The sequence below is a fragment of the Scyliorhinus torazame genome, chromosome 8, assembly GCF_047496885.1.
Source record: "Scyliorhinus torazame isolate Kashiwa2021f chromosome 8, sScyTor2.1, whole genome shotgun sequence".
In the NCBI taxonomy this organism is placed as follows: Eukaryota; Metazoa; Chordata; class Chondrichthyes; order Carcharhiniformes; family Scyliorhinidae; genus Scyliorhinus; species Scyliorhinus torazame.
The window spans coordinates 130,480,471-130,503,267 of record NC_092714.1 but is presented as its reverse complement, the minus strand read 5'-3'; the positions used below and the strand labels follow the sequence as shown (position 1 = coordinate 130,503,267).

The window sequence follows — 22,797 nt, the reverse complement described above, 5'->3', positions numbered from 1 at the left end:
GAGTGGAACAGGTCCTTCAGAATGCTGAAAGGGGAGGGTGAAGATGGGTTTGGTGGTGGTGGAAACACAGGAGGTGGTGAATGTGGTGGTCCATGATGCGCTGGTGAGGTGGAAGGCAAAGACAAGGAGAATCCTGTTGCGATTCTGCGAGGGGGGGTGGGGGGGTGATGAAGCCCAAGTGTGGAAAATGGAACTGACACAGTCAAGGACCCCTGTTAAGCAGTGTGGAGGTGGAATCCACAGTTGAGCAAAAAAGAAAGACATACCAGAAGGGAGTGGTATGGAAAGTGGATTAGTTCTTCAAGTGCGGTCAGATCGAGGGTCTGGGAAAATGAAAGACAGATATTATGCAAAGCAGGGCATGAGGAAGAATGGTCAAGGTAACCACAAAAGATGATGTGGGCTTATCGTGGATATTGGTCAGCATTCTATCCCTGAAATGGAAACGGAGAAGTCGAGGAAGAGAAGAGTGAAAGATGAGTTGTGAGAAAGTGAGGGAAGGGTGGAAAGTGGAAACAAATTTGATGACATGTTCCAGTGCAGGAAAAATGAAGTCAATGTTATTAGCAATAGGCATCTACAAAACCATTGCTAAATTTCTGAAGCGAAGCTCTGAACTAGGTAAGAAAACCTGAAATACTGGAATTCTGAAAGTTGCACTTCCCAGCACCACGACAGAGTTAGGGTTGCACCAGACAACTTTAGGGATTTCAAACAGCCAGCACAGAAGGAAGCCATTCAGTCTACTTAGCCGATCTTTTCTGTTTGAAAGAGCTGCCAATTAGTGCTGCTCTTCTGCAAATATTCATCCAATTCCTTTTGAAAGTAATTGTTGAATCCCCTTCCACCATAGAGTCTGCACCGGCCCTTCTAAAGAGCACCCCACTCAAGCCCATGCCTCCACCCTATCCCTGTAACCCAGTAACCCCACTTAACCTTTTTTGTTTGGACACTAAGGGCAATTTAGCACGGCCAATCCACCTAACCCGCACATCTTTGACTGTGGGAGGAAACCCACGCAGACACGGCACCAGCAAGACATTCCCAATAATGAACCCCCCCAAAAAAGCATCTCCCATCCAGATCTTTTGCCAACTGTAAATTTTAACAATAGAACATTTGAAAATAAACTGGTTAGTCAGCATCTATAAAGAGAACAGGAAAAGAAATTCAGTGCGACCTCACAAATGGAACCTACTTTTTATTTTAATTCTTTATGATACAGAGTTTAAAAACAGCTAAGACCTTTGAAGAAGTTGTTCAAGAGTTCTTATTGGCTAATGCCTGTGCCCTTATTTCCCACAGTGAAGAGGATCAAGTCATCATGGGCCAATAATAATAATAATAATAATAATAATAATAATAATAATAATAATAATAATAACTTGTTGTCACAAGTAGGCTTCAATGAAGTTACTGTGAAAAGCCCGTAGTCGCCACATTCCGCCGCCTGTTCGGGGAGGCCGGTACGGGAATTGAACCCGCGCTGCTGGCACTGTTCTGCATTACAAGCCAGCTGTTTAGCCCACTGTGCTAAACCAGCCTCTTTGGAGGAAATGTAGCCTTCTTTAGTCCGATGATCAAAACTATACCAGCCTGATCCTGCAAAAAGGTATATGCCACCCAGTATGTCCAATGAGGGAGAACACATGCCATTTGAAATGAACAAGTTCAATTACCTTGGAAGCACCGCATCATGTGTTATGCTCGGAGATAATTCATGTATAGTCTAAAACTAGGAGCGCTTTTGGAGGCTTCTGTCATGATATGCAGACACACACAATTATATACAGACAAGCAGCTAATGGACACAGAGAACAGGACATAACCAATAAGCAGACAGGACACTCAGGGGTGGGATCTGACCATAAAAGACACGAGGCACTCACACTCCGCCTCTTTCCACTGATGAACATCTAGAGAGTCAGTCAAACGTGTTGCTACAATCTCACACCTCCACCACGTGGCTAAGAGCTAGTCTGGTTCAGTCAGACAGAGTAACCACACTTAAGTTAGCAGAGAGTCGAACTCGCAGAGAACTGCGCTAACTGTGCTTTTAGTTCAATAAACCTGATTGAATTAACTTCAAGGTCTGGAGTATCTTTCTGATCGAAGCTGCATCCAGTTTCAGCCAGTGTTAGACCAGTGTACCTAACATGACATGATACCAGGAGACTATTAATTTAAGGTGGCTTACCTCAGTCCGTTCCGTGATGACCAGCAAATGTATCCCGGCACCATGGAGAAGATTCAGGCTCCTCACCAGCTCAGGACCTCCGGCAATCTTAGTGCCGACTGGCAGACATTCAAGCAAATGTTTTTGCTGTACATCGCAGCCTCAGACCTCGAGGGTGCGTCTGATGCAAGAAAGATCGCGCTTCTCCTCTCAACAGCGGGTGATCAAGCCATCGAACTCTTCAACTCGTTTAACTTCACTGAAGGCCAGGACAAGACAAAGCTGCAGACCATCCTGGACAAGATCGATTGTCACTGTGAAGTGGACACCAATGAAATCTTAGAGCGCTATATATTCAAATAACGTCTTCAAGGTAAAGATGAAGCTTTCAATGCCTTCGTAACTAGCCTCCGCCTGCTAGCGCTGTCCTGCAACTTTGGTGATATTGCTGACTCCATGATCAGAAACCAAATAGTGTTTGGAGTTCACGCTGATCCTCTGAGAGAGCAGCTCTTAAAAATCAAGCATATGACCCTGCCAGTCGAGATTGAAACATGTACAGTGCAGGAGCATGCAAAAAACGAAATAAATAAATAAATAAATCGGCATCCCCATTACAAATCGGCTGAAAATGAGAACCATGCCTCCCACAAGGCAGTGAGTGTGCAGGCCATCTCCCAGATACTGCGCCTCAGCATGGAAGACAGCGGCTATCTCGTGCGCTTTTCACGGAGCCCCACACATGCGCGATGCGAATGGGATAACGAAGTGGCCGACACCCACACTGCACAGGTGCACACGTCCGCTGACCACACTGCGCATGTGCGACGACATACGACGCCGACATCATGACGTGCCCGAACTGTGGCAACGCCCACTTAAAGGGACACTGCCCTGCAAGAGGCAGGCGATGTTTAAACTGTGGGAAACCTGGACACTACGCAGCCTTGTGCAGGTCTGCACCACCAGTCAGAGGCCAGAGCTCCCAATTCAGACGACGGCGCATCCAGAATGTGCAATGATGATTACAGGGTTCTGATCCTGGCAGTACAACGGATCCAGAGTAAGAGTGCCTGGAGTCCGCCTACCAAGTGGGCATCATTACCACACGTGAACATGCCACACTGAACTCATCTCGCATTCAATCCATCCTCGCTGTGGATTCGGAAGAAGACGAATGGCGTGCGGTGATGCAGGTCAACCGCTGCTCCATCCAGTTCAAGCTGGACACAGGTGCTTCTGCCAACCTCCTCTCACAGGCGGACTTCAAACGCATCAAGAAGCCCCCCCCCCCCCCCAAGGTCCTTCCAGCAGCCTGCCAGCTCCTTGACTATAACGGTAATGCCATCTACTCATCTCCAACGGGAGTACGCATGCACGGCTAAGGTTTGAAATTGTCAAGCCGGACAGGGCATCCCTACTGGGCGCGCATGCCTGCAAAAAGCTAAACCTGGTGCAGCGGGTTTATTCAACAACATCCTCCAGTGTGGATCTTCAAGCTGGCATTGATGACATCCTCGCTCAGTATCCAGATGTGTTTGACGGGATGGGCACTTTGCCATATCGGTACAAGATCCTACTGCGACCTGATGCCAAGCCAGTGGTCCATGCACCACGCCGGGTCCCGGCTCCGCTGAAGGAGCGCCTGAAGGAACAGCTCAAGGAACTGCAGCAGCAGGGGGTCATTTCCAGGGTAACCGAACCGACTGACTGGCTCAGCTCGATGTTGGTGGTTAAAAAACCCTCTGGAGACCTGCGCATATGCATTGATCCCAAGGATCTCAACCAAACTATAATGCGTGAACACTACCGCATCCTGAAGCGGGAGGAAGTACCAGTGAGATGGCACATGCACGGATTTTCACGAAGTTAAATGTGTCACATGGATTCTGGCAAATCCAGATGGAGGAGTCCAGCAGAAGGCTCTGCACCTTCAACACACGGTTTGGCAGGTACTGCTATAACCGTATGCCGCTTGGCATCGTCTTGGCATCGAAGATATTTCATCGCATCATGGAGCAAATGATGGAGGGCATCGAAGGGATTAGTGTGTACGTGGAATGACATCATCATATGGTCCACGGCCCCCGAGGAGCATGTTTCCCGTCTCCAGCAGGTATGCCGCCGTGTCCACACCAATGGCCTGAAGCTGAACAGGGCCAAATGTTGCTTTGGCATGTCGACACTCACGTTCCTAGGAGACCAGATCTCTCAGCAGGATGTGTGCCTCGACACAGACAAGGTCAAGGCCATCGCAGCCATGAAGGTCCCGGAAGACAAGAAGGTGGTATTGTGCTTCCTGGGCATGGTCAATTTTCTGGGCAAGTTCATCCCAAACATGGCCTCACACACCACGGTCCTACGAAACCGAGTGAAGAAGTTCACTGCCTTCAGGCAGAGTGGTTGGAGCTGAAAGCCAAGCACACCACTGCACCCATATTGGTATTTTTCCACCCAGACAGGGAAACGAAAGTCTCGACAGATGCGAGCCAGGATGTCATCGGTGTGGTCCAGCTGCAATGCGGTGACACTTCATCCTGGGCACCGGTTGTCTACGCATCAAGGGCAATGACGCCCACCGAACAAAGGTAAGCACAAATCGAGAAGGAATGCCTGGGCCTTCTCACTGGCATTCTCAACTTTCACGACTATGTCTACGGCCTGCTGACATTCAGTCGAGATGGACCACAGGCCCCTGGTCCACATTATCCACAAGGACCTTAATGACATGACGCCTCGGTTGCAGCGCATCCTACTCAAACTCAAATGGTACGACTTTGACCTGGTCTACATGCCTGGCAAGGAGCTCATCATTGCCGATACACTGTCTCGCTCCATCACCGTGCCTCGTGAATCACTGAACGTCATCTGGCAAATTGAGTCGCAGGTGCAGATGTGGGCTAGCACCTCCCGGCATCTGATGAGAAGGTGATTCGTATCAGTGAGGAGACAGCCAAAGACCCCCTCTTGCAGCATGTTATGCAACACCTAGCCAATGGCTGGCAAAAAGGGCAGTGCCCTCAATTTTTCAATGTAAAGGACGACCTGATGGTGGTTGATGGTATCCTCCTCCAACTGGACTGGATTCTAATTCCACACAGTCTCCAGAGCTTGGTGCTCCGTCAAATCCATGAGGGCTACCTGGGTGTGGAAAAGTGCAGATGCAGAGCCAGGCAGGCGGTCTACTGGCCCAGGATCAGCCAGGACATCGTGAACATGGTCCTTAACTGTGAGACCTGTCAACGTTTCCAGCCAGCGCAGAGTAAGGAGACACTTCAGCAGCATGAAATCGAAACCTCTCCATGGTCCAAGGTTGGCATCGACCTCTTTCATGCAAATGGTTGTGATTACGTGTTAATCATTGATTACTTTTCCAATTACCCTGAAGTCGTGAAGCTCTCAGACCTCACATCTCGGACGTCATCAAGGCCTGTAAGGAGACGTTCTCCAGGCATTGTATCCTAGTCACTGTCATGAGTGACAATGGCCCGTGCTTCAGCAGCCATGAATGGTTTCTGCTTGCCCAGTCGTATCAGTTCAAACGCGTCACTTCCAGCCCACACTATCCGCAGTCAAACGGAAAAGTTGAGAAAGGGGTGCACTTAGTGAAGCAGCTCATCTGCAAGGCCGCGGATTCTGCGTCTGACATTTACCTTGCGCTGCTTGCATACAGGGCGACCCCTCTGTCCACTGGCTTGTCGCCGGCTCAACTCCTGATGAACAGGGACCTGCGAACGACACTTCCAGCCATACAAGTGCCCAACCTGGATCACCTCCCGGTGCTGCAGAAGGTGCAGCAAATCCGAGACCGGCAAAACAGGGCTATGTGGCTCATGCCACCGATTTGCCAGTGTTATCCCCGTCAAACACTGTTCGGGTCAAGATCCGTGATGGAGGCTGGTCAGCTCCAGCTGTCGTTGTTCGACAGGCTGCCCCCGGCTCATATGTTGTGCGTCTGGCTGATGGTTCTGTTTTGCGACGAAACAGACGGGCACAGCACAAAGTTGCCTGCCCACAACCACATTCTTCTCCGTTTCCTTCTGTTGTTTTGCCCCTCCTGATATCTCGACTCACAAGGCCACCAGTCAGGCTTCAATCCCGCCCATCAAGGCGCTGTCGTCCCCACCAGCACCTCTCCGGCGGTTGACCAGGATCAGACGCAAGCCACAGAGACTGGACTTGTGAACATTTGTTCTGTTTGCTATGTTCTGTGTTCTCGCATTAGACAGCTGTTTTCACATGTACATATGTTCACATCCACTGCATGTATATATGTTAATATTGGCCTATTCTTGTAAATACGTTCACATATGTCATCCAAACATAAAAAAAAGGGGAGATGTCATGATATGCAGACACACATATAATGATATACAGCCAAGCAGCTAGTGGACACGGAGAACAGGACATGACCAATAAGCAGGCAGGACACTCAGGGGTGGGATCAGACTATAAAAGACACGAGGCACTCACACTCCACCTCTTTCCACTAATGAACATCTAGAGAGTCAGTCAAGGGTGTTGTTACAATCTCACACCTCCACCAGGTGGCTAAGAGCTAGTCTGGTTCAGTCAGACAGAGTAACCACACTTAAATTAGCAGAGTCGAACTCACAGAGAACTGTGCTAACTGTGCTATTAGTTCAATAAACCTGATTGAACTAACTTCAAGGTCTGCGTATCTTTCTGATCTAAGCTGCATCCAGTTGCAGCCAGTGTTAGACCAGTGTACCCAACACGACAGCTTCATGTCAGCATAATGGGGCAGTAAACAGTCAATAAAATTCAAGGTTTACAAGGTAATAGTTCAGAATTGTGTGCTCAATGAATGAATCGCTTGAAATGAAATGAATGAAATGAAAATCGCTCGTCACAAGTAGGCTTCAAATGAAGTTACTGTGAAAAGCCCCTAGTCGGCACATTCCGGCGCCTGTTCAGGGAGGCTGTTACGGGAATTGAACCGTGCTGCTGGCCTGCCTTGGTCTGCTTTCAAAGCCAGCGATTTAGCCCTGTGCTAAACAGCCCCTGCTTACAGTTCCCTGTATCAGAAAACAATCATTTTGACCTTGGTTGCCCCAGGGAAACCATAAAAATTTGTTGATGTAGCAATATTCTGGATAAAAGATAATCTAAAGAGCAAATATGGCAGATTCAGATGAACTTACAACAAAGGTCAGCTGGTCACTTTTACCGAATGTCTGAAACATGACTGCCCAGGAAGATATTTTATGGTGAGTTGAAGCTTGGCGAACGCTCTCATGAATGTCAGTTCTGAAGAAGATGAGGGTTATCGAAAGACTAATCTTAAGTGGCATCTCAACTGACATTTAGGGTCAGGATACTTGTGGCAGGAATAAGTAGCAAAAACAAAAGAGAGTAAAGATCGGTCTTTCAATCAATCTGATGTCCAATGATGTCAGGTGTGATGTGATGATAGGTAGACTATTATCTCTATATAACACAAGTAGTTCATCATCCCTGTAAATTCTATGATCTGTATGTGTATCATATGTCATACGTTTTATTGTTGTAGTTCTACCATCCGACCAGTAGGTCGGGTGAGTACGGAGTCCCAGGACCCGGGATGTACCATGTGCTTCATCAGAAGGTGTTTGTCAGGGGTTGACAGCAGTCGCAGTTTAAAGTAGCTCTGCTGTATTTTAGTGCAAGTGAATGATAGACGTTTATTTCCAGCTGTATTCATCTTAGACATTTTAGTTATTTGTTAATGCAGTGTTAGTAATAAATAGCTTTGTTTATAAAACAAAGTCTAATGTTCTTTGTTCACAGCAGCCCAATCAAATAACATTACGTGAGAAAACATTCCTTCCAAAAATCAGACTTTGAAGTCATACAAAAACCTACAACCTGTATTATTATATCTGGACATAAAACATATGCTGCCTCCATCGACAATGGTGGACAAACCATCATCATAGTCACAAATACTGAGTGACACAGAGGGTAGTGGGTGCCTGGAACTCGCTGCCGGAGGAGGTGGTGAAAGCAGAGACGATAGTGACGTTTAAGGGGCATCTTGACAAATACAGGATGGGAACAGAGGAATACGGACCCCGGAAATGCAGAAGATTTTAGTTTAGACGGGCAGCATGGTCGGCGCAGGCTTGGAGGGCCAAAGGGCCTGTTCCTGTGCTATACTTTTCTTTGTTCTTTGTTGTCTTTGTGACATACAGTGTATGTAAAACATTTTATGTTTTTATTTTAAATGTTTACAAAGTTACATTTATCCTTCCTTTTCCGTATTGGCCATCAGTCAATGAAGCATTTTATCAATAATTTAGAATGAACTCATAACATGCAACTTCAATTATTTACCACAGTATTGCACATCCTAAATTGCAAGACATATAGCAAGAGCTTTATATGTTTAGCGGAATTTTAGAGCACAGGGGCACTGATGGCAAAGCTAAGGATGCCAGTGTTCGGGTGAGGGGAGGGGGATGCATAAAGATGATCCAAATTTGGAAGATCTGGGGTAGGATTCTCCCATCCCGCGGCAGAGTGTCCACACCGTCATAAATGCCGTCGCAAACGCCATCGCGTTTTACGATGGCATGAATGGGCTGCTCCCATGACTAACTCTGGCCCCTACAGGGGGCCAGCACGGCGCTCGAGCGGTTAGCGCCGCTCCAGCTGCAAACCCCGGCGCGAACTGTGCGTCGCGGGATCCGTAGTTGCGCCGGCGCCAAAAAGGACATGCGCAGTGGCACCGGTGCCAACGCTCGCATGCACAGTGGCCTCCTTCAACACGCTGGCCCCGACGCAACATGGCGCAGGACTACAGGGGCCAAGCATAGGAAAGGAGGCCCCCAGCCACAGAGGCCGGCCAGCCGATCTGTGGGCCCTGATCACAGGCCAGGCCACATCAGAGGCCCCTCCAGGGTCGGACCCCCTTCACCCCCAAAAGGCCGCCACCGACCCTTACATGCCGAGGTCCCGCCAGCTCAGAGCAGGTTAGAACGGCGCCGGCGGGACTCGGCTCTTTTCTTACAGCCGCTCGGCCCATCCGGCCAGAGAATCGGCCGGCCGGCCGCGTAGAGTGGCCCGCGACTAACACGCCAGCACACAATTCTCCACAGAGCGCAGAATCGGCACCATTGGCACCGGCGGGGCGCGATTCGCGTGGCCAGTCAGCAATTCTCCGACCTGGCGTGGGGTCGGAGAATCCCGCCCCTGTTTTCAGACGGTTGCAGTGCATAGAGAGAGAGAGAGAGAGAGAGAAACGTTTGAGGCCAGAAGCTCAGCTCATGATCAAATAAGATAGCAGTTCTGCACCTTTCTGCTTCAGAGGCGCGGTTGCCATTTTATAAAATTTCCTTGGGACCCCCAAAACACAAATATTTTTTCCAGGATAAATTTAGTTATACCTTTGAACATATATTTATTACTTCTTTTTCCTACTAAATTTTAAAAATAAATTTAGAGTATCCAATTCATTTTTCCAATTAAGGGGCAATTTAGCGTGTCCAATGCACATCTTTGGGTTGTGCGGGCGAACCCCATGCAAACACGAGGAAGATATGCAAACTCCACACGGATAGTGACCCAGAGCCAGATTCGAACCTGGGACCTCGGCGCCGTGAGGCAGCAGTGCTAACCACTGTGCCACCTTGCTGCCCTGACTTTTTTGTTCTATTTAACGTGAAAATTATAGGTGCTCAACACCAATTCTCAATTTTTTGCACCAACATTCAAAAATAATGTGACAAAGAACATTGCAGCACAGGAACAGGCCCTCCATATCACCAATTGCGCCGATCCAGATTCCTTATTTAGATCTACTACTCATTGCCCAAACAATCAGTATCCCTCCATTCCCCACCAGTTCATGTGTCTATTAAGATGCATCTTAAACCCAAAATGTGAGGTGGGGTTACGGGAATAGGATGGAGGCGTGTGCTTAAGTAGGGTGCCCTTTCTAAGGGCCGGTGCAGACTCGATGGGCCGAATGGCCTCCTTCTGCACTGTAAATTCTATGATTCTATGAAACGTTGCTATCGTGCCTGGCTTCACCACCTCCACTGGCAACACATTCCAGACACCCACCACCCTCTCCGTGAAAAACTTTCCCCGCATATCTCCCCTAAACTTTCCCCCTCTCACCTTGAACTTGTGCCTCCTTGTAATCGAGTCTTCCACCCTGGGAAAACGCTTCTGACTATTCACTCTGTCTATACCTCTTGTAATTTTATAGACCTTAAATGTGGTCTCCCCTCAGCCTCCATCTTTCCAGCAAAAACAATCCGAATTCATTTAATCTCTCCTCATAGCTAACACTCTCCAGACCAGGCAACATCCTGGTAAACTTTCTTGCCACTCTCTCCAAAGCATCCATGTCCTTCTGGTAGTGTGTCACATGGCGTCCCTCCCAATTAAAGCATTCCTCTTTATAAAAAAATGTCAGTTGTACAAATAGTACCAATGTAATAATGCTTCATGTCAACACGAGGCAAAAGTGGTCTAGGAAACTATGTCAGATGAGTGGCACCATCATAGCCAATATCTTCACCTCTTTCCACAATGGTCAATTGGTTGCATGGCTGCCTCATTGAGAAATGGTGTTAGGACATGAGTATCTTTAACATTATTAAAAACTTGCTCATGTAGTCTAGACATTTCAAAACACTTCACAGATTGAATTATCTTCGGAATTCAGCGGCATTCTTGGTAGCAACACAAATTCAGACAAATGTAGTATTTCTTCTGGATTAGAAATTTAATTTATAGATGCAAGTTTTATTTTTTTTCAAATGCACATTCTCTGGTTATTTTTGGCAGACCCCTCAAGGCCATCTCACGGACCCCTTAGGGGGCCACAGGCTGAGAATCCTTAAAATAGGGCTCTGTAAATAAAATGTGATAATCAAAGTTAAATATTATGCAGTACAGCATGGTCAAACACATATTTGAGCTGAGAAAGAATGCAGATTCACACTTTCTTTTCCATCCTTATTCAATTTCCAATCTCAGGTTGGCCATCAGGACAAGAAATAAATCAAGAATAAGTCAATCTGACTTGCTGTCAAAGTTCTGGACAACAAATCATCCAAGGAGAATTATATCATAGTCTGAGGGTTGCCTGAGCATACTCTCCCAGCCAAAAATTGGTGTATTGCACGGAGTAGAATGGGAAGGACTAAACTGCCTCAGTGTAAAGTCAAAATCAAAATAATAGTCACAGTGGCAAATCAGCAAAGTGGAATTTGAGTTTAATCCACCAGTTTAAAAATAAATGTGAATAATTTTTTCTTCAATCCCATGCAAAATAGTTTAAAACAACAAGAGGGGCAATTTGTTGAGGTTTTTTAGATTCAAATATCTTCCTTCAATTTACACAGCCCTATTCAATCTCCTCTGTGAAAGAGCCATAAGAGATGATGAAAAAGGCTTTCTTTCATCATCTCTCAAAATATACACTAATCACCCAACTACCCTGAATAATTATAACCATACGTACCACTTTTACTTATACATCAAACTGCAATGTTTTCAGTAAACTTACCAGTTTGTTAAATTATGATGTTGGAAGGTGCCAGTCTGCTGCCAAGAGTTGGACTCAGGGAATGACCCCTTTAGAATGGGTCAGGCCGAGGCACACACCAAAATTGGGGCTTAAGCCTCAGTTATATTAGACTAGTAAACTGCAGACCCCCTCCAAGCAACTTGCCAGTGAAACAGAGTTAGCTTTTGGGCCTCAGCATCACTGGCCACAACCCTGTGCTGGTGGGATGAGGAAAATGCAATGGACATGCATCTAATAAACTGTTTTAGTTAGATCTTGTTGAGCGCTTACTCCAAACAGAACCTGCAAGAGGCTTGAATTTTTGGAGAATGGTGACATGCCACTCTTATTATAATGCTAAATCAATGAAGCGAGTTTTACACATCTTAACGTTTTTGAGAATAACCCTCTGAGAACACTAATTTTTAGGTTTATAAATTATATCCAAATAAATTCAGAATATCAAGGAGTTTCTCGGCAGATTGTGAGCATTTAAAAACTTTCCCAGTCCCGACCTTCCTCAGAGAAGATTGTTATGAGACTGAACAAACTGGGCAGAGGTAAGTGAACAACAGGTGAGAAATACAGCACATATTTAGCAGGCAACCCAATGCAGTGCAGAGGGAGTGCTTTGCTATCGGGGATGTCGTCTTTCACGTAGGATGTTGAACCATGAACCATTTCCCCTCTCGGTGGAATGGTGAAAAAATCCCATGGTATGTTATCAAGGAACAACAAGGGAGTCCTCCCAATGTCCTGACCAAAGTTCATTGCTTAACCAATATCCTTAAAACAGATTAGCGATTGTCATTTATTCTCACTACTGATTGGGGGATCTTGCTGTGTGCAGTCTAACATTTGCTTGTACTTCATATGGTGTCCCCAAGGCTTTACAACCAGAGGACATGAAAGGTGCTACGAAATTCAAATCTTACCCTCTTTTTTTTCACCACAAAGAGAATGATTGAGTTTAATAATGTATTCTGTGTATGTGACCTTTTAAAGACAAATTGTATTTAAACAAACAGTAATTAGCAGATGATGCACAGCCGCAATTGAATCCCTGGAGTATAATGTGCGATGTGGAGAGCAACTCTCAGAGCAAAATAGCATCATTCCATCAACCAGATTTAATATCAGACAACAGCCATATTCTGTTGAATAACACCCAAAAAAGGACAAGCAGTTCTGGCTTTATATGTTTGTTATATGTGAGAAAGTGGGAGAATGAGAGTCAGAAAGAAAAGAAAAAGAATATAAGATAATGTGAGTTCTAAACTTCTACTTCCCGGAGTGTGAGGCTGCACTTGTGCTTTCACTCCTGAATGATCTTGCTCTAATTTTAAGATTATGCCCTGTTCTTTTGGATTACCCCATCGGAGGAAATTGTTTCACAGTAGCCATTCTCCTGCATGTGGACAATGAAGTCTTCCCCCCCCCCCCTCAACAGTAACCCCCCTCAACAGTACTGGTCAGCCATCCGTTAGTAAATATGCAATTTTCTCCATTGCATGGGGGTAAATATTTCACTTCATCATTCAAATATAACTATACTGGTCTAAGTGTTTATTTTAATTGTTTTCTAACACTCCTGTGAAATATTTTGGAACACATTACATTAAAAGTGCTATGTAGGGGGGTGGTACGGTGCTGTGGTTAGCACAGCTATCTCATGGCACCAAGGACCCGGGTTCAATCCCGGCCCCAGATCGCTGCCCATGTGGAGATTGCACATGATCCTGTGTCTGCGTGGGTCTCACCCCCACAACCCAAAAGATGTACAGGGTAGGTGGATTGACCATGCTAAATTGCTCCTTAATTGGGAAAAAAAGAATTGGGTACTCTAAAAAAAATTTTTTAAGTGCTATGTTAATATAAAAGTCATTGTAGTAGGCCACTGCTGACCACTTCATTATCCCTTTCCTCATAGCTGTTTGCATTGTGAATTTACACAGTGAAGCTACACTTCAGCAAACAGTCTCCAATCATAACTTTTTAAATTAATTCACGAGATGCAGTAGCTGGCTAGGCCAGCATTTAGTGCCCATCCCTGTATGCCCTCGAGAAGATAGTGGTGAGCCGCCTTATTGAACCGTTGCAGATTCTGTGATTTTGGTACACCCACAGTGCTATAGGGAGTGGGTTCCAGGATTTTGACCCACAACAGTGAAGGGACGGGATACATTTCAAAGTCAGCATGGTGATTAAGTTGGAGGGGAACTTCCAGGTAGTGGTGTTCCCACAAGGGACTGATTGACCTAATTTTGTTTCCGTGTCAACGAAGGGGGAAGAGTTTAAAACAGCATTGCTGCTTTTACTAAAAAGTTCACCAAGAACTCGAATTTCTCATTTATTTATGGAGACAAATTTATTTCACAAGGTTGTGAAAAAAAATTCTACAAAATGAAAATATTCTCATTAATCTAGTGATAGAAGAATGATACTATGTTGTATGGCACTGAGTTTCACAGAGCAGAAGGCTACATTTCCAATCCTTAATCCTTGGTCAATGCCAAGCCAGACAAAATACAAATGGCAACTCAAATGCACAAACAAAATCCAAAATTCAGATTAATCACAGCCGTCTTGACAAAGTGAAATCAGGGAATTGGAATAAAAGGACAGTGCGACTTGGGTGTGGCTGAGGTTTAGTGTATAGCGTGCCCAACATTCAATTACTTTTATTGAAGAGGTGAAAGTAAAGCTGAAGGACACAAAAATGGAGTTTGCATTGGTGCTGGTCTTAGAACAGTGATATTCAAAGTGGGGGTCGCAACCCGTGGATGGGTCGCCGGATGGTGCGGCATGGGTCACCAATAGGTCACCAAAATGATCCTAAAATATTGCCTAATCATGTTTACCATTTTCTCTCTCGGTTAATTCTCTGTGTTACAGCGTGTGACCGCGTGAGGTTGGTGAAGAAGCCGATGCTGTGGACTTCCTTGCCTCTCTGGGCCAGAGTGTAGTTGGGCAGTTTGCGGTCAGAGACCATTAAAATTCTCTTTGGCTGACATTTCCTGCTACTGTGATCAGCGCCAGGATCTGTATTATCCACTGCAATTCGCATACCGCTGCAACCGGTCCACATCAGACACCATTTCCCTGGCCCTACACTCATCCCTAGAGCATCTCGAAAACAAGGACTCCTACATTAGACTCCTATTTATTGACTACAGCTCCGCCTTCAACACCATAATCCCAGCCAAGCTCATATCAAAGCTCCAAAACCTAGGACTTGGCTCCCCACTCTGCAACTGGATCCTGGATTTTCTGACCCACAGACCACAATCAATAAGAATGAACAACAACACCTCCTCCACAATAGTCCTCAACACCGGCGCCCCGCAAGGCTGCGTACTTAGCCCCCTACTCGACTCCCTGTACACACACGACTGCATGGCAAAACCTGGTTCCAACTCCATCTACAAGTTTGCTGACGATACGACCATAGTGGGCCGGATCTCGAATAACGATGAGTCCGAATACAGGAGGGAGATAGAGAACCTAGTGGAGTGGTGCAGCGACAACAATCTCTCCCTCAATGCCAGCAAAACTAAAGAGCTGGTAATTGACTTCAGGAAGCAAAGTACTGTACACACCCCTGTCAGCATCAACGGGGCAGAGGTGGAGATGGTTAGCAGTTTCAAATTCCTAGGGGTGCACATCTCCAAAAATCTGTCCTGGTCCACCCACGTCGACGCTACCACCAAGAAAGCACAACAGCACCTATACTGCCTCAGGAAACTAAGGAAATTCGGCATGTCCACATTGACTCTTACCAACTTTTACAGATGCACCATAGAAAGCATCCTATCAGGCTGCATCACAGCCTGGTATGGCAACTGCTCGGCCCAGGATCGCAAGAAACTTCAGCGAGTCGTGAACACCGCCCAGTCCATCACACGAACCTGCCTCCCATCCATTGACTCCATCTACACCTCCCGCTGCCTGGGGAAAGCGGGCAGTATAATCAAAGATCCCTCCCACCCGGCTTACTCACTCTTCCAACTTCTTCCATCGGGCAGGAGATACAGAAGTCGGAGAACACGCACGTACAGACTCAAAAACAGCTTCTTCCCCACTGTCACCAGACTCCTAAATGACCCTCTTATGGACTGATTTCATGAACACTACACCCTGTATGCTTCATCCGATGCCAGTGCTTTTGTAGTTACATTGTATATGTTGTGTTGCCCTATTATGTATTTTCTTTTATTCCCTTTTCTTCTCATGTACTTAATGATCTGTTGAGCTGCTCGCAGAAAAATACTTTTCACTGTACCTCGGTACACGTGACAATAAACAAATCCAATCCAATCCAATCCAATTATTTCTTGAGTTCAGTGTGTCACTAACAATCCCTGTGCCCCTTTTATCATCATCTCAGTTAAGCTGGACATGCAGCCTCCTCCAGCCCTACATGCCCCTATGTCCACCCCTTCCACTTCCGAATTGTCTCTCCACACCGGTGCTCTTGTCATTCAAGTATGCTTCTTTTTTTCAATCACCTCCCCTGCCGCTCTCCACCCCCTCTCCCCACGTACTCGTCCCCAAGCGCCGTCTCTGCCGTGTGGCTACATGGACTTCATCAGCTGAATCGGTTCCTCCATAGCAAAGACTTTTGCTACCTTTATCGGGGCTTGAATTGTTCGCCAAAGATGGCATTGGCTGGTGACTAACTGCACTCATGTATATAGGAGCCGGTAAAATGTTGCAGATGTATAGAATGGAATGTGTCTGCGCGTTTTGCATATAAGTCAGCTGAGCTGTGCACAGCATTGGTTTATTTTAAGCATGCTTTCAGCCTCTTATATAATTATCTGGGAAACGGCACTGACAGACATCCAGAGACATTCTGTGTGACCGTGTTTTTCGTTCAACAGTTCGGGCTCCTGTTTCTGAAGTTGAAGTTTTGAGTTTAATTTCCTATCCGAGGTCGTGTTACGTTTTGAACGCGTGAACATGACGTTGTTAAAACTGTGCAATATTGAGCCTGGTAATCTTTCCAGCACTTGCGGGCAATTCTCCAAATGCTAACAATGGGTGTGAAGAAATAAAAAAATCAAATAATCCTGAGTTACAACCTTTATCAATGTGTCAGGGTGGAGCTATCGTTTAAGGTGAAACAGCAGCTCAATTTACAAATTTACATTCAATAATACAGACGTGTCAACAATGAGTGTGACTTTTAAAAACATAATTCTGGGAGAATCTTTTGTGAATGTGGCGTGGGTCGTGCTAGTCGGCCATTCCATAAACATGGGTCGCTCGGAAAAAAAATTGAAAAACACTGGTTTCAGAAGATACTGAATTGATACAAGAGCCCTAACGGCACGAGATTAATCTTCTCAATGGACATTGCAACAGTGAACTGCAAAGGGAGGCATTTTAACATGCTACAGTGGCAGCATTTTTATTTTTAATTTTTATTTATTTATTTTTTTAAATTGAGAGTACCCAATTAATTTTTTCCAATTAAGGGGAAATTTAGCATGACCAATCCACCTATCCTGCACATCTTTGGGTTGTGGGGGTGAAGCCCATGCAAACACGGGGAGGATGTGGAAACTCCACACGGACAATGACCCAGAGCCGGAATCGAACCTGGGGCCTTGGCGCATGAGGAAGCAGTGCTAACCACTGTGCCACCATGCTGTCCCCAGTGGCAGCATTTCTGTTGGGAGTCCAAAGGGGCTGAGTTCGAACCCCACCCCAGATCACCCCAACAATCTCCAGCTCAGATTTCTAGGTTGGCATTCCATGGGATTATTCACATGTGGGCATGGGTGATCCCTCCATCATCAGATGGTTTGTAGGTGCCCCTGAAACTCTACTGCAGTACAGGTCTAACCACCCTATTGGTTAGTGTAGAGATGCTTACAGAACATTCACTTCATGGTTCGTCAGACAGTGAATCGGCCTGTAATTCCTTCAATAACTTCAGTGTTCTCCTGAGAAAGAGCATGAGAATACAAAATGATGGCATCACACACCCACATCAATTCTAGTCACTGTGCAATCACAAATCAAGGCTTGCGTATCATCACACATCTTCATAACACATAGCAGCCCACGGCCAGACAGATAGTTACTTATATTGGAAGCACCAAATTCAACTACTTTAACTAATTTATACGTAGCCTCAGAGAATGATGGGTTAGTTAATATCAAAATAAAACTCTGATCACCAAACATAAATCACACCTAAATATTAATCCACACCTTCTCCAACATCTGATCACATGCATTTGTAACATTTTCAATTCACCAGATTGTTAGAAACCTCTTCCACCCTATCCAGATTATAAATGTGACATCACTCCCATTCATTTCCTACACAAAAGTGATAAAATTGTTCACTAAAACACTCAAATGATGAGGGCTTAAGATATATAAAATAGGAGAAATTGTTTACACTGGCAGGAGAGTTAGTAACCAAGGGACACAGATGTAAGACAGTCAGCAAAAGAACCAGAGGGAAGACCAGGAGAATATTGTTTTGCACAGCAATTTAGGATGATGGAGAATGCATTGTCTTAAAAGAAATGGTGGTGCAAATAAATTTGATATCTTTCAAAAGGCAATAGGATACATATTTGAAAAAGAAATATTTTCAGGGCTATGTGGAAAAGAGCAGGGCACAGGGCTAATGGATAATCTTTTCAAGAGCCAACATAGCAACAATGGGCTGAACGATCTCCTGTGTAATTCTGCAAATTATTGAAACGTCAACAAAGCTGAAACAGTGAGTGGTAGAGTTGAACTCTGATAGTTAGCTGGTACAAGCTAAACCTAACATAGTGCCACAATGGTGCTGGGATTGAAAATTGACTGCTTCATTCCTATTGGCTTCTGCTGAATTGCATGAGCGTGGATATTGAGCAAGATATGATTCATTTTGGCTGTGATACCCGTTGCTGCCTGCCAACGTTCATTGTCCGCGTGCAGGAGAATGGCTACTCAGAGAAGGCATTGGAATACTTCCAGTTGAAACCCTTCCACCAGATAAATCATCACCTTTAGAGGGAGAGAAATGATAATGGGAGAACAACTGCTTGAAGTGGGGTGGAGCTTTGTACATGCCAATTTATGCAATGGACTATTAATGTAGAGAAGAAAATATCAATCTATTCAAAGTAGGCTGGAAGAATTGAGATTTATTGCTGCTTCAGTGCAAGCTATGAGGATACAAGTTTAGGGTTGGAAAAAAAGTTAATCAATGCTTAGATTGGACATGAAATTGCAAGATATGGAGACTCGACGCTGCTGAAAAAGTGAACCTGTTAGGTTGCAATGAGTTTTTCCCAATTTTGTATTGCGACATCTCTCGTGGGTCTTTTCAAGTACTGTCTAAGGAGGCTTGGTGAATTCCCACAGTGCATCATGTGGATGGTACACATTGCCACTGCTGTGCATTGGTGGTGGAGGGAATGAACACTTGCTTTGTCCTGGATGGTGTCAAACTACTTTACTTTTTTACCCTTTTATTTAAAAAAATTCCAACGAAGGGGCAATTTAGTCTGGCCAATCCACCGACGCTGCACATCTTTGGATTATGGGGATGAGACCCACACAAAGGCAGAATGTGCAAATTCCAGTGTCCCAGGGCCGGGATCGAACCCGGGTCCTCAGTGCCGTGTGGCAGCAGTGCTAACCACTTGCACCACTGTGCTGCCCTGTGTCGAGCTTTTTAAGTGTTGTTGGAGCTGCACTCATCCAGGCAAATGGGGAGTATTCCATAACACTCCTGACTTGAATTTTGTAGATGGTAGCATTCTTGATGGTGGGTGTATCCAGAACCAGGGGTCACAGTCGGAGGATACAGGGTAGACCATTTAGGACAGAGATGAGGAGAAATGTCTTCACCCACAGAATGGTCAGCCTGTGGAATTTGTTGCCACAGGAAGTAGTCGAAGCTAAAGCATCACATGTTTTCAAGAAACAGTTAGGTATAGCACTTAGGGTGAAGGGATGGGGGAAAAAAAAAACAGGATTAGGCTATTCAGTTGGATGATCAACCATAATCATAATAAATGGCGGAGCAGGCTCAGAGGGATGAATGGGCTCATCCAGCTCCTATTTTCTACGTTTCTATGACAGGCTTTGGGAGTCAGGAGGAGAGTTATTTGCTGCAGCATTCCTAGCCTCTGACCTGCTCTGGTAACCACAGCATTTATATGGCTAGTCCAGTTCAGTTTCTGGTCTATGCTAACCCCCAGGAGTCAGCAATGGTAATGCCACTGAATGTCAAGGGGTGATGGTTAGATTTTCTCTTGTTGGAGATGATTATTGCCTGACATGTGTGGCACGAATGTTATTTGCCACGTGTCAGTTTAAGCCTCGATATTGTCCAGGTCTTACTGTATTTGGATATACAGTACTCAGCAGGAGGCTTCCTTACTCATGTTTGACCCGATGCAATGAAATGTAGGACTTTATGGGATCCAGAGTCCCAGCGCAACACCCTCCCAACTGTCTAACACTCTGCTGACTCTGTCCTGCTGGTGGAAGAGAACATATACAGGGATGGTGATGGTGGTGTCTGGGCATTATCTGTTAAGGTATGAATCTGAGAGTATGATTGTGTCAGGCTTTTGCTTGATTCATAGCACTCTTCCCTTGGAGAATAGCGTGAAGTACTGGAAGGATTTTCAGGCTGATTAATACACCGAGCATCCTTCCCTTGAATTCCTGCTCCAATTGGAAAGCAAACAAACAGATTCTTCCTTATCCATTAGTCACAAAGCCATTTTTTTCTCCCGATCGCCAATCTTTTTATAAGCAAAACAAATGTATTGAAATTTTTTTATTTAATGCCCCAATGATTTTCCTCCCTGGACTGTTTTCAGAAGAGTAATTTTCATTTAGCTGAGGAAGGAGCAGCACTGCGAAAGCTAGTGATTCGAAATAAACCTGTTGGACTTTAACCTGGTGTTGTAAGACTTCTTACTGTGAAGTCCAATGCCAGCATCTCCACATCATGGGCGAAATTCTCCGGAAACAGCGCGATGTCCGCCGACTGGCGCCCAAAACGGCGTAAATCAATCGGGCATCGCGCCGCCTCAAAGGTGCGGAATGCTCCGCATCTTTGGGGGCCGAGCCCCAACCTTAAGGGGCTAGGTCGGCGCCGGACGAAATTCCTCCCCGCCAGCTGGTAGAAAAGGCCTTTGGTGCCCCGCCAGCTGGCGCGGAAATGACATCTCCGGGTGGCGCATGCGCGGGAGCGTCAGCGGCCGCTGACGGCATTCCCGCGCATGCGCAGTGGAGGGAGTCTCTTCCGCCTCCACCATGGTGGAGACCGTGGCGAAGGCGGAAGGAAAAGAGTGCCCCCATGGCACAGGCCCGCCCGCGGATCGGTGGGTCCCGATCATGGGCCAGGCCACCGTGGGGGCACCCCCCGGGGCCAGATCGCCCCGCGCCCCCCCCAGGAAGCCAGAGCCTTCCCGCACCGCCTTGTCCCGCCGGTAAGGTAGATGGTTTATCCGGCGGTGGAGAATTCGGCAACCGGCAGGGGCGGGATTCACGCCAGCCCCCGGCGATTCTCCGACCCGGCGGGGGTCGGAGAATCTCGCCCCATGTTTTCAGAAGATTATCTTCAATTGCCGGAGACTCCAGGACAATCCTGGAGGATTAATACCCAAGGTACAGAACCTACTATCTTCTGTCATTATCACCACATGTAAATAAACTTCTAATAGTTTAACCAACAATTATTATAAAATATAGAAACATTTTTAAGATAGCGGCAGATTGACTTTGTCAAGAATCTAAGTATATAAGGGGTAAGCAGGAAAGTGGCGTTGAGGCCACAGTCAGATCAGTCATGATATTATTGAATGGCAAAGCAGGCTCGAGGGGCCGAATGGCCTACTCTTTCTCCTAATTTGTATGTTTGTTTATTAATGCGACAGCCTACGAAACAAAATTAGTAGCAATCTTAATCTGCAACTCGGTCTTACCTTTTGGAACAGTAACCTGGCATCCCAAGTCATAGTCCTGCTGCAACCGGTAAAAAGCCACTTCCTGAAGACGTACTCTCTCCAGTTCTGAGAGACTTTGAATAGGGACCGGCTTCAGTCGAACACTACGGCCAGACATGCTGTTCCACGTAAAATCACCCTGTTGTTAGAAAAGAATAGTTAATAAAAAGGGAATCGCTAAAAAGAACAGTGCACAGCAAGAGTACATAATCAACTTTCCTATCACCAGTTGACCAGGGTTTTCAGAAAACGTTTGAGAGTTGGGTTTCCTCTACTCCATGACATTATTTTTGTACAGCATGTTCATGAACTGAACTGACCCGACCCAAAAATCAGAGCCAGCAACATGCCAAACTTTAAAAAAAAAATGTTTTCCAATTAAGGGGCAATTTAGCATGGCCAATCCACCTAGCCTGCACACCTTTGCGTTGTGGGGGAAAACCCACGCAAACATGGGAAAATGTGCAAACTCAACATGGACAAGTGACCCAGAGCCCGGATCGAACCTGGGACCTCAGCACTGTGAGGCATCAGTGCTAACCACTGCGCCATTGTGCTGCCCAGCAACATACCAAACTTAATAAACCCTTCTTGAAATCTTTTGGAAATTTCTATAATTTCAGGAATATTATTGTCCATCTGCATACAGACAAATCAACACGCTGACATTTATTTTCAGACTTTTGGAATTTGCAGATTTCTCTTCTCTCCCCCCACCCCCACCTCCCATTGTTTTTATGCTCCTTATTCATGTCAGATTGAGTAAAGCGGTCAATGGATTGTGTTCAGTTTTAGAATGACAACACATGGTCAAGTGAAACAGTTCCATATTTTGTTAGAAAAAGCTACATATAAGGCAATCAAGAAGAGCAAATGCAAAATACAACGGGTGCTGGAAATCTGACATAATACAGAAAATGCTGAGAAACGCCAGCAGGTCTGACAGTATCTGTGGAGGGCGAAAGAGTTAACATTTTGATTCTGTATTACTCTCTTCAGGCCTAAAAGAAGATTCAGGGTTCTGAAGAGAGTCTTAGGAATCAAAATGTTAACCTGGCTTCTCTCCACAGATGCTGCCAGACCTGCTGATCTTTTCCAGTATTTTCTGTTTTAAATCA

At 45.7% G+C, this 22,797-nt stretch overlaps 1 protein-coding gene across 6 annotated transcripts in view; it reads right to left on the bottom strand.

Moving 5' to 3' along the window:
• LOC140428111 (rho GTPase-activating protein 6) overlaps positions 1-22,797 on the bottom strand; it is a 1,113,012-nt gene that overhangs the window by 263,027 nt on the left and 827,188 nt on the right. For all 6 annotated transcript variants that reach the window (XM_072514181.1, XM_072514179.1, XM_072514180.1 and 3 more), the window contains one exon: positions 21,659-21,818. In XM_072514181.1, the coding sequence (XP_072370282.1) occupies positions 21,659-21,818 (160 nt within the window). The remainder of the gene's footprint in view (positions 1-21,658; positions 21,819-22,797) is intronic.